Source organism: Aethalodelphis obliquidens, unplaced genomic scaffold (genome assembly GCF_003676395.1).
Source record: "Aethalodelphis obliquidens isolate GAN/ISIS:26980383/991018 unplaced genomic scaffold, ASM367639v1 scaffold58, whole genome shotgun sequence".
Classification (NCBI taxonomy): Eukaryota; Metazoa; Chordata; class Mammalia; order Artiodactyla; family Delphinidae; genus Aethalodelphis; species Aethalodelphis obliquidens.
Window position 1 is genome coordinate 11438986 of NW_020838002.1, and position 22808 is coordinate 11461793.

Genomic DNA, 22808 nt, shown 5'->3' on the forward strand with positions numbered 1-22808 from the left:
CACATTAACACAGAAATTAACAATATAATGCCATTTACAATTACTCAAAAGAATGAAATACTTAGATGTAAATCTAACAAAACATTCACAAGACTTGTATGCTGAAAACTATACAATGCTGATGAAGAAACTAAAGAAGACCTAAAAAAATGGAGAGGCATATCATGTTCATATATTGAAAGAATCTTCATATTAAAGATGTGAATTTCCCCCAAGTTGATATAAAGGTTTAATATAATTCCTACCAAAACTCCAGCAAGAGCTTTTGTAGATCTAGACAACATTATTCTAAAATTTTATGGAAAGGCAAATGAACTTAGAATAGTTAAAACAATTTTGAAAATAATAACAACGTGAGAGGAATCAGGCTTCTATATAGCTAATGAGATTGAACCAGTAATGAAAATCTCCCAACAAAGAAAAGCCCTGCCCTGATGGTTTTGCTGGTGAATTATACCAAACATTTAAAGAAGAAATAATAGCAATTCTTCTCAAACTTTTCCAAAACATTGAAGAGGAGAGAGGTTATGCTAAGGCCAGCATAACCGTGGTACCAAAGCCAGACAAAGACACTACAAGAAAAGAAACTACAGATCAATATCCCTTATGAACACTAACGCAAAAATCCTCAACAAAACACCAGCAATCAGAATTCGGCAGCATAGTAAAAGGACTATAAACCATGACCAACTGGGATTTATTCCTGTAGTGCGAGGCTGGTTCAATATATGAAAAATGATCCATGTAAATACCACATATTCATTTCAATGGATGCAGAAAAAGCATTTGACAAAATACAACCGCATTTCATGACAAAAAACACTCAACAAACTAGGAACAGAAAAAAATTACCTCAACACAATACAGGTTATATATGAAAAGCCCACTGTGAACATCATACTCAAAGGTGAAAGACAGAAAGCTTTTTCTCTAAGATCAGAAATAGGGCAGGGGGGACTTCCCTGGCGGTCCAGTGGTTAAGACTACATGCTTCCACTGCAGGGGGCACGGGTTCAATCACTGGTTGGGGAACTAAGATCCTGCGTGCTGCGCGGCGTGGCCAAAAAGAAAAAAACGAAATAGGGCAGGGATGCCCATTTACCACTTCTATTCAAAATAGTAGTGGAAGTTCTAACCAGAGCAATTAGGGAAAAAAAGGAATAAAAGGCAACCAAGTTATAAAGGAAGAAGTAAAATGATCTCTGTTTGCAGATATGATCTTATTTGTAGAAAATCATAAAGAATCCACAAAAAAGCTGTTAGAACCAATAAACTAATTCAGCAAGGGGGAGGATACAAAGTCAACACACAAAAATCATGAGCCAACCTCACTATAGGGGTGTGGGAGCCAAAAGAGGTGAAGGAATGTCAGCAGAAACAATTAATCTTCCTACCAAAAAAAAAAAAGGCATAAAATGCTCAAAATTAAATGAAAAATGGACTGTTCTAGAACTTAAGAGAAATATATTGTTCAAATATTAAATGGAAACAAAATAAAGCTTTCAGATTGTATTTCTCCCTAAGCACTAAGAAAGTGAGGTATGTACCACTAGAAAAAACTTGACATTAAAATAATGTTTTTAAATCATGTGCATTTCTATACACAAAAAATGAACATCCAAAAAGGAAATTACGAAAACAATTCCATTTACAATAGCATCAAAAAAACCACAAAACAAACAAACAAAAACTTAGGAACTAATTTAACCAAGGAGGTGAAAGATTTATCCAATGAAAACTACCAAAAACTGCTGAAAGAAATGAAAGAAGTCATAAATAAATAGAATCACAACGCATGCTTCATGGATTGGAAGACTTAATATTGTTAAAATGTCAATATTACCCAAAGCAAACTACAAAAGCAATCCCTATAAAAATACTGGTGACATTTTTGCAGAAATAGAAAAACCCATCCTAAAATCCATACTCAATGGGACTTCCCTGGTGGCGCAGTGGTTAAGAATCCACCTGCCAATGGAGGGGACACTGGTTCAAGCCCTGGTTCGGGAATATCCCACATGCCGCGGAGCAACAAAGCCCATGCACCACAACTACTGAGCCTGTGCGTCACAACTACTGAGCCCGTGTGCCTAGAGCCCGTGCTCCACAACAAGAGAAGCCACCGCAATAAGAAGCCCACGTACCACGACAAAGAGTAGCCCCTGCTCTCTGCAACTAGAGAAAGCCCACGTGCAGCAATGAAGACCCAATACAGCCAAAAATAAACAAAATATGAAAAAAAATAAATTAAAAACAGAAAGAAAACAGTATACCAAGTCCTCAAAAAAATTTTAAAAATAAAATAAAATTCATACTCAAGGGACCCTGAATAGCCAAAACAATCTTGAAAAACAAGAAAAATGGAGGACTCAGGCTTCCTGATTTCCTGCTACAAAACTACAGTAATCAAAACAGTAATGGTAGTTGCATAAAGGCATATAGACCAATGGAAAAGAATAGAAAGCCCTGAAATAAACCCTTGCATATATGGGTCAAAATGATTTCTGACAAAGGTACTAAGACCATTCTATGGGTAAACGACAGTCTTTTCAACAAATGGCGGTTTTCAACAAAATTGGACCCTTACCCTACACCATATACAAAAATTAACTCCAAATGGATCAGACCTAAAACAATAAAACTCTCAGTAGAAAACATAGAACAGAAACTTCGTAATACTGGATTTGGCAATGCTTTCTTGAATATGACACCAAAGGCACAGGCAACAAAAGAAAAAGTAGACAAGGTGGACCTTCATGAAAATTTTAAAAATCTGTATATTAATAGGCACAATCCACAGAGTAAAAAGGTAGCCCACAGAATGGGAGATAATATTTACACATTACATATATGATAAGGGGTTAATATCCAAAATATACAGGAAAATCCTAAAACTCAACAACAAAAATCTCAGTTCAAAAATGGGCAAAGGGGCTTCCCTGGTGGTGCAGTGGTTAAGAATCCACCTGCCAATGCAGGGGACACGGTTTCAAGCCCTAATCCAGGAAGATCCCACATGCCGCAGAGCAACTAAGCCTGTGTGCCACAACTACTGAGCCTGCACTCTAGAGCCCGTGAGCCACAATTACTGAGCTCACATGCCACAACTACTGAGCCTGCACTCTAGAGCCCGCAAGCCACAACTACTGAAGCTCGCGCGCCTAGAGCATGTGCTCCACAACAAGAGAAGCCACCGTGATGAGAAGCCTGTGCACCTCAATGAATAGTAGCCCCCGCGCGCCACAACTAGAGAAAGCTTGCGTGCAGCAATGAAGACCCAACGCAGCCAAAAATAAATAAATAAAATAAATTAAAAAAAAAAAAGGACAAAGGAACTGAACAGACATTTCTCCAAAGATATACAAATGGCCAATAAGCACGTGAAAAGATTACTCAACATCACTAATCATTAGGGAAATGCAAATCAAAACTATAATGAGATACCACCTCACAACCATTAGGATGGCTCCTATCAAAAAACAGAAAATAAGTGTTGGCAAGGATGTGGAAAAATTGGAACTCTTTTATATTGTTAGTGGGAATAAAATGGTACAGTTGCTGTGGAAAACAGTATGGAGGTTCCTCAAAAAATTAAAATAGAATTACCATGTGACCCAGCAATTCCATTTCTGAGTATATACCCAAAAGAATTGAGAGCAGAGTCTAAAAGAGCTATTTGTACACCCGTGTTCATAGCAGTATTACTGACAATAGCTAAAACATGGACTCAACCCAAGTGTCCAAAGACCAATGAATGGATAAGCAAAGTGTCATATATACATACAATGGAATGTTAGTCTTAAAAAGGAAGGAAATTCTGCAATATGCTACAACATGGATAAACCTTGAGCACATTATGCTAAGTGAAAATAAACCAGTCACAAAAAGACAAATACTGTATGATTCTACTTACATGACGTACTTAGAGTAATCAAAATTATAAAGACAGAGGGACTTCCTTGGCAGTTCAGTGGTTAAGACAAAATGCTTCCAGTGCAGGGGGCGCAGGTTTGATCCCTGGTCAGGGAACTGGGATCCCACATGCTGTGCAGTGTGGCAAAAAAAAAACCCCAAAACCCAAAAAACATAAAGACCTAAAGTATATAATGGTGGATGCATGGGGCTGAAAGGAGGGAAAAATGGGGAGTTACTGTACAATAGGTACAGAGTTTCAGATTTACAAGATGAAAAGAGTTATGAGGATGGATGGTGGTAATGGCTGCACAACAACGTGACTGAATTTAATACCACTGAACTGTATATTTAAAAATGGTTAAGGTGGTAAACTTTATGTTATGTGTATTTTACTGCAATAAAGTTGGAGAAAACATGGGAGGAATCAATCTTACATAGCTACTGTAATCAAGACTAGTAGACACGTAAGTCAATGGAACAGAACAGAGAACCTAGAAAAACACTCACATAAACATGCCCAACTGATTTTGACAAAAATACAAAAGCACTCTGATGGAGGAAGGACAGCCTTTTCAACAAATGGTACTGGAGCAACTGGACATCCATCGGCCAAAAAATAAACCCCAACCAAAGTTTCATACCTTGTACAAAAACTAACTCAGAATGGATCGTGGACTTAAATGTAAAACTTTTAGAAAAAATAAAAAAATATGAGAAAGATCTTCAGGATCTAGGGCAAGGTGAAGAATTCTCAGACTTATAGCAATGCATGTTTTATCAAGTGAAAAACTGATAAATTGGATTTCATCAAAATTAAAATTTTTTTCTCTGAGAAGGACCTTGTTAAGAGGATGAAAAGACAAGTGCTATGGTCTGAATGTTTATGTCTCCCCCTAACTCATATGCTGAAATTCTAACCCCCAAAGGTGATGGTATTAGTAGGTAGGGCCTTTGGGAGGTGATTAGGTCGTGAGAGACAAAGCCTCATGAATGAGATTAGTGCTCTTAAAAACAGATCCCACAGAGCTCCCTAGTCCCTTCCCCCCTGGGAGGATACAACTAAAAGTCTGTGACCTGGAAGAGGGTCCTCACCCGACTATGCTGGCACTCTGATCTTGGGACTTCCAGCCTCTAGAACTGTGAAAAATAAACTTATGTTGTTTATAAGCTACCCAATCTCTGGTATTTTGTTACAGCAGCCTGAACAGACCAAGACAACAAGCTACAGACTGGGAGAAAATATGTACAACTCAACAGTAAAATAAAAAAATCCAACAAGAAAATGGACAGAAGACAGGAAGGGACATTTCGCTGAAGAGAATGTAACCATGGCAAATAAGCACATGAAAAGATGTCCAGCATCATTAGTGTTAAAGAGAAACCAATATGGAGGCTGCACTTTGAATATACCCCTAGACCAAAGGCTCACAGTAACCAAAATGTAACACTGTCCTGAGTTCCCCCAAATGCTGACTCTGACTTTAAACAAAACCTAAGCTTTCTTCATGTCAATGTGACCTTACAGTTTCCTAGCTCATCAGCTACAAACAAGCAATGAAAAGGTAAGTAAGTTTCTAGAAAATAATCACAGTAGAACACAATGTACTCCTTCATGTTTCTAATGAACTGTAACTGCTGAAAGCACTTGCGGGTTTGAGGTCTCCCTGTTGGGGAATACTTTGTTTCTTGCCCAATAAAATACCCATATCAAGTAAAGCTCCTTGAATTTTCTTTTGACATTAGTCATTGGGGAAATGCAAATTAAAATCATGAAATATCACAACACACCTATCAGAATGGCTAAAATAAAAAATAACACCACCAAATGCTAGCAAGGATGCAGAGAAACTGGATCACTCATATATTGCTGGTGAGAATGTAAAAGGGTACAACCACTCTAGAAAACAGTTTCTGTAAAAACTAAACATCCAAATACCATGCCACCCCACACTCCTGGGCGTTAATCCCAGAGAAATGAAGCCTTATGTTCACACAAAACCCTCTATTTGTCATAGCTAAAAAGTAAAAAACAGCCCAGACGTCCTTCAATGGGTAAATGGTTAAACAGACAGTAGTATACACAATAATGGAATATTACTCAGCAATGAAAATGAAGTACATGCAACAACTTGGATGAATTTCAAGGGAATTATGCAGAGCAAAAAAAAAAAAAAGCCAATCTCAAAAGGCTAGTGATTCAATTTAGGTAACATTGTTGAAATCACATAATTATAGAAATGGGAAACATATTAGTGATTGACAAGGGCTGGGGGGGTATGAAGTGGGAGGGAGATGAATTTTGCTGTAAAATGTCAACATGAGGAGATCCCTGGGGTGATGGGAATGTTCTGTATCTTGACTGTATCAATGCCAACATCCCGGCTGTGATATTATACTGTAGTTCTGCAACTTGTTACTACTGGGGGAAACAGGGAAAGGATCTCTTTGTATTATTTCTTATGTACATGTGTACAGACATTTACCTCAAAATTAAAAGTTTAACAAAAAATGTTTTGATAAAGCTGTGCAACTGGCTCACACATGTTCATCATATAGTCTATTCTTCCCTATATACTTGAAATATTTTGAATAATAACTTTAAAATTTATTCTAAATCTTGTGAAGTGTGTTCTGAGTTTGGGGGAGTGGAGGGCTATGCGGCAACCAAGACTAATTTTCATCTTTGACTTTTATCTGAAAGTGCACCCTTCAAACATAATGGGTATTCCTCATACATGTCTGTGGTTGGTTAAGGTTATTAAGTTTGAGGGAGAAAAATAAGATCTGAATGAGTTTCTCCTTTAAGAACAGTGAGCAGCTTCCAAGCAGTATAATGCCTGTCAGCAAGAATAAAGGTTAAAGAAAAAGATTTTGGCTTCTTTACTTTAGAACCATTAATCCTAAACTCCTGATACTCAGGGAAATTATCTGGGTGACATCAAATCTGGTAGTTCACTTTCTTATTGTTTTTATGCATGTTAGAGATCCTTATTGTTTTTGGTTGTTTCAAACTCTTAAAAATTTTTTTTTAGATAATTAGGCAAGTTATAAAACAATGTTTAATGTGAAAATTAATGATTTTAAAATTGTGGGCATTCCCTGGCGGTCCAGTGGTTAGGACTCCGTGCTTTCATTGCTGAGGGCACGGGTTCAATCTCTGGTCAGGGAACTAAGATCCCACAAGCCCCCGCCCCCCTAAAAACTGTATCAGTTGTTAAGATTCAGTGGTAAGTTTACGAAATCTTAATTAGAAACACATGGTATTCTTTGGTAGCTTGTTTCCAATCACTTGCTGCCCTTACTATAAGATGACACATCCTTATGTGGTGTGCATTCCTCCTGGTATACTCTCCGAATGATGTTTTTGAGTCATACTACTTTGTGAGAAGTGACTGATAAATCCTGCCTCTGAGAGAAAGCTTTAAAAGACATCACAGGGTTTGGCCATCTCTGGGATGTCCTTGGTAAGGGTCTCACAATAAAGAGAACATGCAGCTGAATCAGCTAACTCAAAAAGGACACGTATCATAAATGAGAAATCTGTTTCTGTAAGTCACTGAGACTTGGGGATTTTTGTTTCTGTAGCATAACCTAGTGAAAGCTGAGTAACTTGGACTTAAAACCTACAAAAGCTCAATTTATTCGTATTTTCTTCTTACTGGAGGTGAATAAAGAATGATTTGGAAGTTTTCCTAAATCTTTACATACAACATAGAAGCTTTATTTGTTTAAATGACTTTGACATGACAATGGTTTAAACTTAAATTCTGATTGCTAACTCCCATTATTTATAATTTATATACATGTGCTATTATACTAATACATACATAAAACATGCAGGAATAGAAAGTTTTAAATAATTAGGTAAAAATGAAATATATGGCATTTAAAATATTAATAGTACAAAATCCTTTTGTTCTGGTTTATTTGTGACTGATTTTTTTCTTTTTCTTTCTTTCTTTTTTTTTCAATAATATAACACTTTGGATTCAGCCAAAGATCTGACTCCTGGATTCAGTTTAGTTGGTTTAAATGGGTATCATGGCTGAAGAAGATAATTTACCAATGTGGATAAAGCCCATTCCTTAGGCTGTACTTATTAATTAAATCATGATACTATCAATTTCACTCACCAATTCTAAAACCAAAACCAAAGCAAAACAAAACAACCTTATTTGCTTTAATTTACACTATCTATGATCACGACCAGCTACGCAGGGACACAAGCTCAGCATGCTAGCAGGAAAATTCTCTTCAGTTCCCCTGCAACTCTCATTCAGATTCCCATTTATGTCTCGTTTTAAGTGTTATTAATTTTTACCTAAATTCTCCCTTTTTTTAAATATAAAATTTACAGAAAATTTGGAAGAACAGTATAATATATATTTTTTTGTTTTATTTTTAAATTTTTTGGCTGTGCCTAGGGGCTTGCAGGATCTTAGTTCCCTGACCAGGGATTGAACCCGCACCCTCGGCAGTGAAAACACGACTCTTAACCACTGCACCATCAGGGAATCCCTGGAAGAACGGTATAATATTAACATTTTGCCCTATTTGTTCTGGGTTGTTTTTTTAATATTTGTTTGTTTTAATATTTATTTATTTGGCTGCGTCAGGTCTTAGTTGCAGCACGTGGGATCTTTAGTTGCGGGATGTGGGGTCTAGTTCCCGGACCAGCGATTGAACTCAGGCCCCCTGCATAGGGAGCATGAAGTCTTATCCACTGGACCACCAGGGAAGTCCCTGCTCTCTGTTTCTACACATACATACACTCTTTTTTTCTTTTGCTGAACCATTTGTGGGTAAACTGTAGACATAATTTACTTTTTTTTTTTTTAAACAAAGAGAAAGTAAACATGAGGTTTATAAACTCCAATAAGTAACAGTACCTAGTTAGAATTTGGTAATATTGTTTTGATTCATCATATTTATTTTCTGGTTACCCTCTGTTTATAACAAATGAGGTTTTCTATTTACTTAACAAGAAAAGATTCCTTTAAGAATTTGCTGCAAACCTAACCAATTAAAACTATTAATTAAATAATACATGGCAAAAATCATGAAGGTGATACTCAAATGACTAAAGGCTGGGAAACACTGGTAATTAAGAACTCAGGCTCCAAAATGTAAGATAGCTTTGCTTTCAGTCTCTGTTCTGAAACAAGCTGTATGACACTGAACAGGGCACTGAATCTCTCTGACTGCAGTTTCCTTATCTATAAAATGGGAATAAGAATATTACTTATAGAGTTGTTATGAGGACTGAATGATATAATGCACACAATGGATACAGCACAGGTAAACAACAAATGGTGGTCATTATTATTATTACTGCTTATTACCATTATTCAAGAAAGAATGTTTTAGACAGAAATGGGGGTTGTGAGCCAATGAAAGCATGGAAACATAGACAAATATTAAAAACAGAACATGAAATAGTGTCATGCCACTGGAAAGATCATTCCTGATATTAATAATATAAGAAATAAAAAATTCTTGCCACTTCCTGCTCACTGTGTGCCAGGTACAATTCCAAGTGCTTTATATAATTCCTTTTTCAATTCTTTCTATAACCGTACAGGCAAGTTATTATTAAATCCGCGTTTTACAGGTAAGTGGCAAAGCTGGGCTTTGAACTTAGGTCTGACACCCATGTTTTTTTTCTTTAATCCCCCCACCCCGCAACCCCACCACCTTCTGTGGCTGTTCCTCTTCGATCTCCTCCATTTGCAACTCACTCCCTTAAACACTGAAATTCTGAAGGCTCTATCCTGGACTATTTTCTCCATCTATAGGGTTCTTGGATGTTCTAGTTCACCCCTATGGCATCAATTACCTTCTATGTGTGCATGATTCCCAAATCTATAACTTTCAACCGAGAGTGAAAAATCTTGAGTGCCAGGTCAACTGATTGTCTCTGGACAGCCCCACTTGAATATTTCATGGGTCCTTAAAAATCAACAATTATGTTCCAGCAAACAATCTCTTCTGGTGTTTCTTTTATTAATAAATGACCAGTCAGTGGCTCATGCAGAAAACGGGGAATCAATGTGATACCACCTTCTCCTTTATTTTCAACATCCAATCCTTCATCAAGTTCTCTTCATTTTATTTCCTAAGAAGTTCTCAAAAACATCCATCTCTGCACGCACCTGCTACCACCCTAAGTTAAGCCAACATCTCACCTGCTCTCACTACATCAGCCTCTTAATGATTCTCCTTACATCCACTTTCGCTCTCCCCTCTCCTTCTAATCACTCTCCAATCAGCAGTCAGAATGATCTTTTTGAAACATAATTCTGATTGCGTCATTCCACGCTTTATACCAGTCAATGGCTCTCTGATGCTCTCAAGAGAGAATTCAATGTATAAATAGTCAAGTACAGACCTACTGAAGACACAGGTTCAAATCGTGGCTATGCTCTGTGAGCATCCTCACAACACTTCAGTTTCCTCATCAGAAAAATGGAGATACCACCTCTTTAAAAAATTGTTATGGGGATTAGATGAGACAATTCAATATAAAGCAGTACCTAAGCCTTGCAAACGACAATACTGCTCCTTTCATGAGAACAGTAGAGTTCTTCTAACAATGTGATTTCATGGCATCAGGTCCCTAAACTTTCCAAGATGCCATTCTATAATTCTTCTAAGTCAGTAGTCAAATATAGAGGTCACCAGATTTTTCTTAAATGATTTATCTTTTTTTTTCACTCTTACAAACATATATTCATTTTATTTTGAAGGAAGCCACCTAAGATGCAGACTACACTTATTTCTAAATATAACATTAAGCTCCTAGTATGTAGCTCTTAGAACACAGTTAACAACAAACGATAACTTTGCAAACATTGGCTAAAGAGGCAAGTACCTGTATAGCAATAGGTCCCTGGGACATTTGAGAGCTGTAATTCATTCCTATCATGCCTTGCACATTAGGCTGCATGACGGAGACCATAGGAAATCCTTGTTGCTGCATCGGCATCAGACCTGCTGAAAAACATAAAGATATCACTAAGGTCAATGTGTTTTACAGTTTATTTTCTTAAAACCATAAGCACCTAAAGGACTTGTTACTTGGGAGGTGGCACAGTATAGAGGAAAAGGCACAGGCTCTGGAGTGAGACAGACTTGAGTATGAATTCCAATTCCATCATTTACTTAGCTATGTGATCTTGGGCAAGTTACAAAACTTCATCTGTAAAATGAAGATAATAATACCTATTCCACAGAATTTTTGTGCATACTTAAAAAATACACAATATGGCCTAACTGGCCTTCAAGATGGCCCCCAGCAATCTCTGCCTCTTGGTATTCATATCCTTGTCCTTCCCTCCCATACTGAATAGGGCGGACCAGAATAACCAATAGGATATTGTGGAAATGACGGTGTGTAACTTCCAAGGCTGGTTCTTCTTCCTTTCCCTTTCTTTTTTCTTTTCTTTCTCACTCCCTTCCTCCCTCTCTTTATCATATTTATTTATTTGGCTGCGCCGCACCAGGCCTCAGTTGCAGCATGCATGTGGGGGATCTTCGTTGCAGCGTGCGGGCTCTTAAGTTACGGCGTGCGGGCTCTTAAGTTACGGCATGTGGGATCTAGTTCCCCGACCAGGGATTGAACCCAGGCCCCCTGCACTGGGAGCGCAGTCTTAACCACTGGACCACCAGGGAAGTCCCCCAAGGTTCCTAATAACCACTGCAGCTTCCTTCTTGCTCTCCTGGATCACCCGTTGGGGAAACCCACTGCCACATCATGAGAATACTCAAGCAGTCCTAGGGGGAATGGAGAATCCATGTGGCAAGGAACTGAAATCTCTTGCCAAAAGGCAGCATGAATTTGCCATCTATGTGAGTGAGCCATCTGGGAAACAGATCTACCAAACCCATCAAAGCTTCCCATGACTACAGTCCTAGTTGACATCTTTAATGCAATCTCCTTGGCCCTAAGCCAAAAACACCTAGTGAGGCCACTCCCAGATACCCAACCCACACAAAGTGTAAAACAGTAAAATGTTTATTTTCTTTAAGTTTTGGGGTAATTTTTTATACAGCAGCAGATTACTAGTAGTTAAGAGTTAATACTAATTAATACTAATACTAATTAAGTTACTTTTAATACAAAAGTAGTTAAGAGCATGAACTCTGGAAGCCACCTAAAAATGTCACTTGCTAGGTTTGGGACCTTAAGCAACTTGATTAACTTCTTTCTGTGCCTCGGTTTCACATCTGTGAAACTGTTTAATACCTAATATGCTCAAAGAAATGATATTCCTCTTCTCTTTCCTTACACGAATAATTAATATAACACCACAAACAGCTATCAGCATGCAAAGTATATAATGCAATGGCAGGAAAACCATCATGAAAGTGTGTTTTATAGTATAGAACCTCCCAAACTTTTCCAATGAAGTATTCCCAAGAGTACAGGAGAATAAAGATTACGTCCCTTCAGGGATTTAATAAATATGAAATGCCTACCACACTTTAGGCACAGTTCTAGATACCTGGTATGCAACAGGGAATAAAACAAAATCCCTACATAGCCTGAACACAAATTTCATCCTAATTTTGCACTGTACGACATATTACATCCATGCTGGTTCTAGTATAAGGAACTTTTTAAAATCAAATTTTGATTAAAAAAAATTAAAGGTCTGGTAAAGTATACCATATTTATCTCGTGGATTCTGTGTACCTTCAAGGTTATTCATACAGAGTTTAATTTCAGAAGCATGGACACCACATTTGTAGGTAACATTTATTAGTGGCAAACTATTCATTTATATTAACCATTTTTTCAAATATTTGAGGGCCTACTCCATGTCAGGCACCATTCTAGGGACACAACATTGAACAAAGCCAGGTCTTTGCTCTCATGTAACTTACACTGTAATTGGGGGAGACAGATAATAAAAAAAGAAAAAAATAAGTGGATATCAGGTGGGGATGGGGGAAAGGAAGAGCCAGGGAAAGGAGTGGTTGCTGTTTCATAGTCAGAAAAGGTTTCTCCAAAAGGGTGGCATTTAAGCAAGCACTTGAAGGGAGTGAGCCATGAGGATATTTGGTTAGAGTATTCTAGACAAAGGAACACCAAATGCGAAGGCCTTGAGGTGTCATGGAGAATTAGAATGCATAGACTGGGGACTTCCTTGGTGGCGCAGTGGTTAAGAATCCGCCTGCCAATGCAGGGGACACGGGTTCGAGCCCTGGTCTGGGAAGATCCCACATGCCTCAGAGCAACTAAGCCCATGCACCACAACTATTGAGCCTGCGCTCTAGAGCCTGCGAACCACAACTACTGAGCCCGCGTGCCACAACTACTGAAGCCCACGTGCCTAGAGCCTGTGCTCCGTAACAAGAGAAGCCACAGCAATGAGAAGTCCACACGCTGCAAGGAAGAGTAGCTCCTGCTCGCTGCAACCAGAGAAAGCCCACGCGCAATAACAAAGACCCAACACAGCCAAAATAAATAAATAAATTTACCAAAAAAAAAAAAAAAAAAAAAGAACACACAGACTGAATATAGCATAGTAAGATGTCTTCCCTCTTATGCCTTTGGACCTAAAGTTTTATTTATTTTCCTAAGTGTATTTAAGTCGAACAGGTAACTCAAGGATTTGGTACAACATTCAACGGCACAGAAGTATACACAGTAAAAAACAAGTCTTGTTTCTCTCCTGTCTCCTATTCACCTACTCAATGATCTTATAGCTACTCTTCTTGTCTGTTCCTTGTATATGCTTTCAGAAATAACCCCTGCACTTTTAATGCCTTCAAAAGATCAGAAAGTCCACTCTAACATACTTTGTAAAAAAATCTTGAAAACAATTCCAAATTCCAGAAGAAAAAATATCAGGCAACCTTCTGGGCTCTCTTCTTGTCCTGTTCCTTTGCTCCATATGTAGATTTTTACTTGAAAGTTTATAAAAATGCAAAATGAGGAGCCACAATAATGAACACACAACTCTCTAATGCCCTCCTAAAGTACAAAAGATCTCAAACCATTTGATCTAAATCTGGGACACATCTAATTACAGATAGCTTAAATAATGCATAAATGTGAGCACAATGAAAAGAATACAACTGACCCTTGGAAAAATTTGCCTGAAACTCAACCTCCATCACTGATTATAAATGGAGACACTGACCACCTGCTACTGAGCTGCTCTTTATCATTCATCTCTACTGGTGACCTAGGAGTCTCTGTTTCTCTAGCAAGTCTACCATAACCAGTTAACACTGGCTTTGTGAGCAGGGCCGGTTTTCAGAGCAGCTTGGCCTGTGGAGAGGAGGGGGGCACATTGGAGTGGGAGAAGTGAGCAGAAAGAAGGGCAGACATTCTTTCATCAGTTTTGTGTTCCAGTGACACAGAAGCATGAGTCAAGATTATATCCCTTCACTACTGTTTCCTTGAAGACAAAGCTAGAATCAGTATTGGTGGGCCCTTGTCTGAAACCAAGAGAGAAGGGATATACCTAGTGGAGAAATTGCTAGGAATAAAACTGAGACGTAAAATAGTTTAAACGGAATCAGAATATGTGATCTCTTATGTACATGATTAAAATAAGACCAAATTCATATAGAGAAAACATAAGTATAAAATAACTAAAGGGGTTCATTTATTCATTCAACAAGCATCTATAAAGACCCTATTATTTTCTATCAACATGCTGGGTGCTGGAGATACTGACGAGCATAAGGCAGACATAGCCCCTGCCCCACGGAGCTAACAATCTAGAAGACAGACAGGAGGAAGATGGCATTCAGAGAACTACAACTCATTTCATCTTTGTCACCTGTTTCTTCAATACTTTTGTCTTGAAAGTCTCCTTCATCTCTGAGATTAAATAATAACCTGTCAATATAATGCTTAAAGAAGTTTGGGAGAAATGAGGAATGATCCTTCTTATTTGCCAAATTACACAATTTTTGAGAAATTTTAAGAGTAAGCTGTCATAGAGGTTCCAGACTATAAGAAAATTTTACTCTATTTGGCAGCAACAGAACTTTTTTACCCACTTAATCCCCAAGTTCAGACATAATAGTGAAAAATGAAAGTTGAAAACTTAAGCTTTCACATACCTTGAGGGGGTCTTATTCCACCTGCAACTGGAAACATGAAGCTGAAAACAGAAAAATATATCAGGATTTTCCTATGTGCAAAGAGTTCAGATAAAACATGTAACATTTCACATAAAGTAAAAAATTACAGCCTGGGCCGTGGCATCTCTTCCATAGTACAATATTGAATTATCCACCATCAATACAGATTGACCATCCACAGGATGCATGACAGTCAGCATGTTAGTGTAGGGAGAAAATTTTTGAGCCAGAAGACAGAAGACCTTGAAACTGGTCCTGGTTCTGTCACTCCCCCGGATTCCCCTGGATTCCAATGTGACTCCCCTGGATTCCAATCTCCCCATCCATAAAATGAGAGGGCTGGATTAGATTCAATTCAGTGAACATTTATTGGGTGCCTACTACATGAAAGGCCTGAATGAGCTCAGTTTCGCTGAAGACACAGATGCAGGCAAATAACTTTAACATAGGACAGAATGTGCTAAGGGCTGTGAGAGGGCCAGAATACTAACAGAAATGAGAAGAAAAAGATTAATTTTATGGTTTATATCTTGGGAAGTTTCTTGGAGGTATCTCTTGAGCTGAATCTTAAAGAGAGGCACACTATATAGCTTGAGCAAAATCTCAGAGGCCGGAGTTGTAGTGTGTTCAGAGAAATGATTTAAGGTTGAATATAAGATATAGGACTGAAAAAGTAAGCAAAATGTAGAGGGCCTTTAAAATGTTTGATTTTATTTTGATTACTGTATAAAGTCAGAGATTTTTTTTTTTTTTTTTTTTTTTTTTGCGGTACGCGGGCCTCTCACTGTCGTGGCCTCTCCCGTTGCGGAGCACAGGCTCCGGACGCACAGGCTCAGCGGCCATGGCTCACGGGCCCAGCCGCTCCACGGCATGTGGGATCCTCCCAGACCGGGGTGCGAACCCGCATGCCCTGCATCGGCAGGCGGACTCTCAACCACTGTGCCACCAGGGAAGCCCCCAGAGATTTTTTTTAAACTGTGGTAAAATATACACAATATAAAATTTTACCATTTTAACCATTTTTAAGTGTACAGTTCAGTAGCATTACAATGTTGTACAACCATCACCATGATCCATTTCCAGAACTTTTTCATCATCACAAACAGAAACTCTGTACCCATTAAAAAAATAACTTCCCATTACTTTTTCCCTGCAACCCCTGGTAACCACTATTCTACCTTCTGGCTTGATGAACTTGCCTATTCTAGCTACCTTATATTAAGTGGAATCATACAATACTTGTCCTTTTGTATCTGGCTTATTTCACTTAGCATAATGTTTCCAAGGTTCATCATGTTGTAGCACACATGAGAATTTCATTCTTTTTTTATGGCTTGAATAATATTCCATTGTATGTATGTACCACATTTTGCTTATCCATTCATCTGTTGATGGACAGCTGGGTTGGGTGTTGTGAATAATACTGCTATGAACACTGGTGTACAAGTATTTGTTTGCGTCCCTCTGTCAATTCTTCTGGGTCTCTAACTAGGAGTGGAATTGCTGGGTCATAGAGTAATTCTATGATTACTTTTTGAAAAACTGCCAAACTGTTTTCAACAGCAGCTACGCCATTTTACATTCCCACTAGCAATGCACCAGGGTTCCAATCTCTCCACATCCTCACCAACACTTGTTATTTTCTGAATTTTTGTTTGTTTGTTTATAATGATAGTTATCCTAATGGGTATGAGGGGGTATCTCATTGTGATTTAGATCTACATTTCCCTGATGTCATACATTTTTCTCTAGTGAAATGATTAGAAATGTGCTGTAGGGCTTCCCTGGTGGTGCAGTAGTTAAGAATCCGCCTGCCAATGTAGGGGACATGGGTTCGAGCTCTGGTCCGGGAAGATCCCACATGCCGCAGAGTAACAAAATCCGCACCACAACTACTGATCCTGCGCTCCAGAGTCCGTGCGCCACAACTACTGAAGCCCGCGTGCTACAACTACTGAAGTCCGCGTGCCTAGAGCCCAAGCTCTGCAGCTAGAGAAGCCACCGCAGTGAGAAGCCCACACACCGCAACGAAGAGTAGCCTCCGCTTGCCGCAACTAGAGAAAGCCTGAGCAGCAACGAAGACACAGCACAGCCAAATAAATAAATAAATAAATAAATAAAAGAAATACACTTACTAAAAACAATCTAGATTTATAAAAAAAAAAAGAAATGTGCTGTAGGTTTCTCTGGTAATGGGGTATGACAGAGAAGACTTGAAGTAACAAGAATTAGCTAAGAAACTATTACAATAATCTTAATAAGAAATGAAAAGGGTCATAACCAGAGTAGTGGGAATGGAAAAGAAGAGGTGAATGAAATCTATTTAAATGGAAGAATCAACAGGACTTAGCAACTACCAGGATGGAGAACAGCACTGAAAAAGCAGAAAGGGCTGAAGATGCTGCCGAGATTTTGGGGCTGAGCAACTGTAAGGATGGTGACACTGTTTACCTGCTGACAGGAACCCAGTGTGAGCCGGTCTGGGGAGAAAGGTGTTAGGAGGGTGTCCACGAGGAGGAATCTAATAGGCAACCAGAAAAGTAACTCCAGCTCAAGGGAAGGGAGCTGGATCCCCTCCCTTGCATCAATCTACCCAGGCTCTTTTAAATAAAGGTAAAAAAAGAAAAAAATTAAAGTCTGGTTGTGGATGAAAGAGCCAAAGGGATGTATACATAGTGAGAAGACAACAAAGGAAATCCTTGGAATTCTTAGTGAAAACTGAGTACGGAATGGTCACTGAGAACCAAAGAAGTTGCTTATAACTGAGGGTTATAACTGAGGAAGGACTGCATTTAAGGAAAAAGTGTCTAACGCTGTAGAGAAGCTGATAAGAATGAGGATTACTAAATAAAGATTGCTGTTTTCGAAAATGGTGATCTTTGAGTGAACGGTTTCAACAGAGGAAGAGGAAGGGACCTGCATAGACAGAGATTTAGGATACAAAAGATATACTTAGTGATAGCTAAAACAAGGTTTTTGAGAGGATGGGGTTAATGTAGCAAAAGGAAGACGGACTTCTTTCTCTGAGACCGGAGGGAAAGGAAATGGGACAGATCAAGGAAGAAAAAGTCTGAGTGGGAAAAGCCCTTAATCTGGGAGTCAAGGATCTGAAGGGGGTTTCTGGATAGTCTTTAAAGATATAGTGAGATCAGGAACGGTATGCCAAATTTATGTGTCCTTGCATTTTTCTATTACACAACACTCCCCCTTCCCAGGAAAAGGGCTAAAAATCAAACTTTAGAGTCTTTTAGCTCTAAAATATTTTGATCAACAAGATTTTTTTGTAAGGTGGTTCACAAATTTCTAGTTGGACATCTACCTGATTACAGCCTTGTAGAGGATCTGAACCATTCGCAAATTCTGCAGACAAGCGAGCCCACACCAAGGAAAGGTCTGAACAGTGAACAGCTTTTCCGAACTGCACACAAGACGTATTAGCTAAGTAATGTGTTAACTGGATAAAGTGTTTAAACTGCAAGTTGAAATTTGGTAGGACTCAATTTTTTTAAAAGTTACTCATACACTAAGATTTAAGTAGTCAACCTATTGAGACTTTCCAAATCAGTCTTAAAGATTACAATCACCAATAGGGCTTAGTGGCTAAGTAAAAACTGGACACTTGAGTGACATTTTCTTTTCTCTAGCTCTGCCACAAAGTAACCATGAAGCTCTATGCAATCCCTTTCACCACCCTGTCCTGTTTGCCCTTTGTCAAACGAGGACACAAGTTTGCCAAGCTCCTAACTAAGACAACCAAATAATGTACAGACATATAAAGGCTACTTCAAAAACATAAACAAAAACTAAATTAAGAACATTACTGACAAACATGACTTACTCCAGTAATTATACAACCCAAACTACCAACTGACCTATGTACCATTCATAGGACTCTCTGAAATGTTTAGACTACTAGCAGCAACATGCTTGAAGACTGGTTAGACAAAACAGCTAAGATATTGATAAGACAGCAAAAGTTTGGCAAAAAAATGGGCAACAAGATGACAAACAATTTGAAGCAGAACTGTGAGCCCTGCTTGTCACATGCCTATCTCATTCATCCTCCCCTTTCAGTTACCTTTGCTACTAACCCAGATCAGCCTTCCCTTCTCTCTTGAGGCCTGGACTCAGCAAGACTTCCTAATGGATCCCCTCACCTGCAGACACTGTGGCTTCTAACGCAGTTCACATAGCACAGGTGAGGTGCATCTAGCTAAGGGACCATTTGATAAAGCTACTCCTGGGATTAAAACAATGTAATGATTCCCCCTTAAACTGAATTTTTTTAGTTTATATTCAAGGTCCTCTGCAGTTTTAACACAACTTTTTCAGTTTTATCTCACAAAACTCTTTTCTCCCCCTCAGTGCCACAGTCCATCTGGCCTACCTGCTGTCCCCTAATGTTCACTGGGCCTTCCCATCTCCATGACAATCTCTTGACCCCTTACTCTTCCTTGAAATGAGGCCCAATTGAAATACCTCTTCTCTGCCTACAACGTTGCTTGAATCTACAAATATTTACAGAATGTTTTCTATGTGTAGAATGTGCTAGAAGCAGTGGAAGATAAAAAGATGATGAGGCCCTTAAGGAGCTTATAAAAGCAGGAAATAGACAAGCTCACAAATGATACTATCCCAGAAGGACACAGTCTAATCAAGATCTTTCAACTGTTTTTTTCCTGCCATACTTTAAAAAAGAAAACAAGTTATACTTCTCATCTCTTGCGTAAATTCTGCCCTTTATACAACTCTACTATTTATTCTAAAGTAGTCCATTCAGGATACCAATCAAAAGTAGGCTAACATTAATAAAGCTGGAAAATGCCTGTGCTTTTTGCTTAGCCTCTTAGGAAGGACACAGACAAGTACCTAAGAAATATAGTAAATTATAGTTCACAGATTTCTTCCATTAAAAGCTGAGAAAGGTTGCCTGGTTCTTTTTCTTTTCCCTAAAATATACTTAGGGTACCAACCATAACGTTAGCTTCCTTATTAAAAAACAACCTCAGCCCTCACCACTGCTCTCTAAAAACCATATTCTTTCTTTATTAAGCATACAGCTTCTCAGCCTCAGAAAAGCTCCAATAGAATATTTATCACACATTTTACAAGATAAGGCTGATTTGCTCTCCCACATATCCTCTAGAGCTTAAGAATGTAATGTTACCACCAAATTTTAAATAGGAAAGAAATTTTAAAGTCAATCATTCTAATTTCTATCACAATTCAGGCCATATTTAGAAAAAATATTGTGTTCATGGACCAATGATGTTAAACTACTACAAACTAAGGGGTATGATCCACTCAACTTTCTACACCCAAGCTCCTCTCCACCTGAAAAAAACAAAAAAAAACCCAAGCCAAAACAACAACAAACCCCCCCAAAACCCGTGCCTAGAACGCCAAATTCTTTTAAGTTTTATATTTCCCCAGAACTTGGTGCCATGACTCATCATTCACTTGATCAAATTAATGCCACTCAAGAACACTTTAGAAACTGTTGTCACATTCAGAAAAAAGAGATTATTACATATTTGTCTTCTCTAGCCAGAAACTGACTTATATCAAGTATTCATGAAAAATTCTAATGAAAAGTGGAAATCAGAAAACAAAAGAGAAAGAAAACAGTTTTAAATCTAGAGAGAAAGATGTGAAAAAGAGGAAGTGAAAAATGCGGCTGCACACAGGTGAAGTGACTGCTCTCTTTTCCTGGCATATATACAAGCACCTGCAGGATGTGATGATTTTAAAGGCTTCACGCTGTGGTGTTCATGACTCCAAAATAAAACACTGCATAAAAAAAAAAACCTAACACTTTGTTTTCCAAAAATAATTTAGGATGCTGAAGATAAAAAGCAAAATTTATCTCCAAATGTGTATGAACCTCGGGTTGGCTAGCAAAACAAAGTCAGACTAGGTCATTACAGAAGTGGGATGAAAACTTCCCAGAATCAAATATTTCCTCAAATGATGAACTTGTCGGGTTGCAAGTGTTCATCTCTTTTAATGTTCTCGATATGAGAGCTACTGGCGATTAGTAGCTGGAACTGACAGAGAGCAAATTTGTTTAAGGGCTAAGTAAAAGTCTGGAAGCTTTGTTTTGATAACTGCGTACGTGCTGTTTAACAGTGAATTGTTTTTTAGTAAGAAGACAGGTGTTAAAACTACCTCTACAAGAGCTCTATATACTAATTCAAAGGTCTTCAGATTTTCCTGCTGTTTCTGGTGTGTTAAGGAAAAAATAAAAAGGACACAACACTGAAAAAATGAGTACACACACACACACACACACACACACACACACACACACACCCCTTGGAAACACTTGTGCAGCTCTGTGAACAGATTTTTCAGAGCCCCTGGTCAAGCCCTGGGAAAAGGAAGTCTCTGGTCGCTTCAGATCCAGCCGGGCTAGAAGCGAGTTCCTCCTTTATCCACCCAGCCGGGTGGCAGCCGCACTGATGGGACACTCACCTCCTCCCCCTCTCCTCCCCGCTCAGCACCAGCAGCCAGTGCCCCCGAGCCTGCAGGACAAGAGTCGGGCGCTCGGGCTCCATCCATCCCTTCGGCCTACGTTCCCGGAGGACGACCCCTCCTCCCGTAGCCCAGTTCCGAGGGAAAAGGGGTCGGCGTGGGCGAAAACCGCCATAACCACCGACCACCCGTCGCCGGTGCCGGGTCTGCTCTGCGTCTGCGAGGCACGCCCAGCCCCGGTCTTCACACTCACCTGCCGCCCCCGGCAGCCCCCGCGCCAGCTCCCGCGGCCCCGCCGCCGCCAGCTCCCGTTCCCGGCCGCAGCGCCATCTTGCTCCGGGCCCGCCGCCGCCGCCGCCGCCACCGCCACCGCTGCCACCTTCCCAGCAGCTGTCAGCTCCCGACAGCCACTTCCGGGGCAGAAGCAGGACCCCACCTCGCCGCGGCCTGGGCGACGGGGCGGGGCCGCGCGCCCACGTGACCCTTCGCGTCCGGGGGAGGAGTTGCGCTTCCTCGTCACGTGACCCGGCCACAGCTGAGGGCCCGCCAGGTGCAATTCTAGTTCAGGGGCTGGTGGGATGGTCTGGTGCCGGCTCCAGGTTCATTCTCAGGAAAGGCTCTGTGGAGAACCCAGCTGGCCGCCGAGCGGCGAGGCGTCACCGTTCCTCCGTTTGAAAACCATCGTCTTGCTTAGTGGAAACAGTACACTGAGTCCTGTTTTTTTACCTGGATGGGGGGTACACGGGTGTTCTTTTATTGTTACTCTTTACACAAAGAATAGATGGATCTTGAATGCCCCGTTGATAGCATCACAGCGCCGATTAGTGATGAGCTCTACTTTTTCCCAGGAACTCGGCAGCTTCCTTTTGGTACCCACTCTAAAAGCCGAAGGTGTTTAGCCAGCTGGTAATCCCCGTTTTCCCTATACTTACAATCAGGGCCAAAACGGTGGTGCTTGGAAGAGTTCATTGCTCCGACCCTATCTGGGCATATTTTACTGTGATTTTTTTTTTCCTAACCAAACTACTGTAGGTAAATATAAAAGTTGAATGTAAACTTTTTCAAGCCCTCAAGTGGAGTTTGCTTACTAGCAAGTAACGGATTATAATTAGCTTTATCTTTTACTCTTGCCTCAGGGCTTTTACTGGGAAACAATTTGTAATAATTGTTATCGTTTATTGGGCACAATCACTGGTCAGGAACTTTACTGTATTTTTTCAAATCCTCAGTGTCCCTAAGAGCTAGTATTGGCATTTCACAGATAAGAAAATCAAGGTTAGGAGGAGGAGTAATTTACCCACATCAAACAGCTGCAA

General features: G+C 39.5%; 1 protein-coding gene across 18 annotated transcripts in view; it reads right to left on the reverse strand.

The window, feature by feature from the left end:
• SYNRG (synergin gamma) overlaps positions 1–21892 on the reverse strand; it is a 92534-nt gene extending 70642 nt beyond the window's left edge. For 3 of the 18 annotated variants that reach the window (XM_027087370.1, XM_027087373.1, XM_027087369.1), the window contains exons 1-3: positions 21746–21890; positions 14998–15038; positions 10787–10908 (exon numbers count right to left, since the gene is read on the reverse strand). In XM_027087370.1, coding sequence (XP_026943171.1) covers positions 10787–10908; positions 14998–15038; positions 21746–21822 — 240 coding nt within the window. In that variant the 5' untranslated portion in view covers positions 21823–21890. Of the gene's footprint in view, positions 1–10786; positions 10909–14997; positions 15039–21745 lie in introns of all 18 variants that reach the window. The other 15 variants (XM_027087376.1, XM_027087378.1, XM_027087375.1 and 12 more) reach the window with 10 other exon arrangements.
• Positions 21893–22808: the final 916 nt, after the last annotated feature.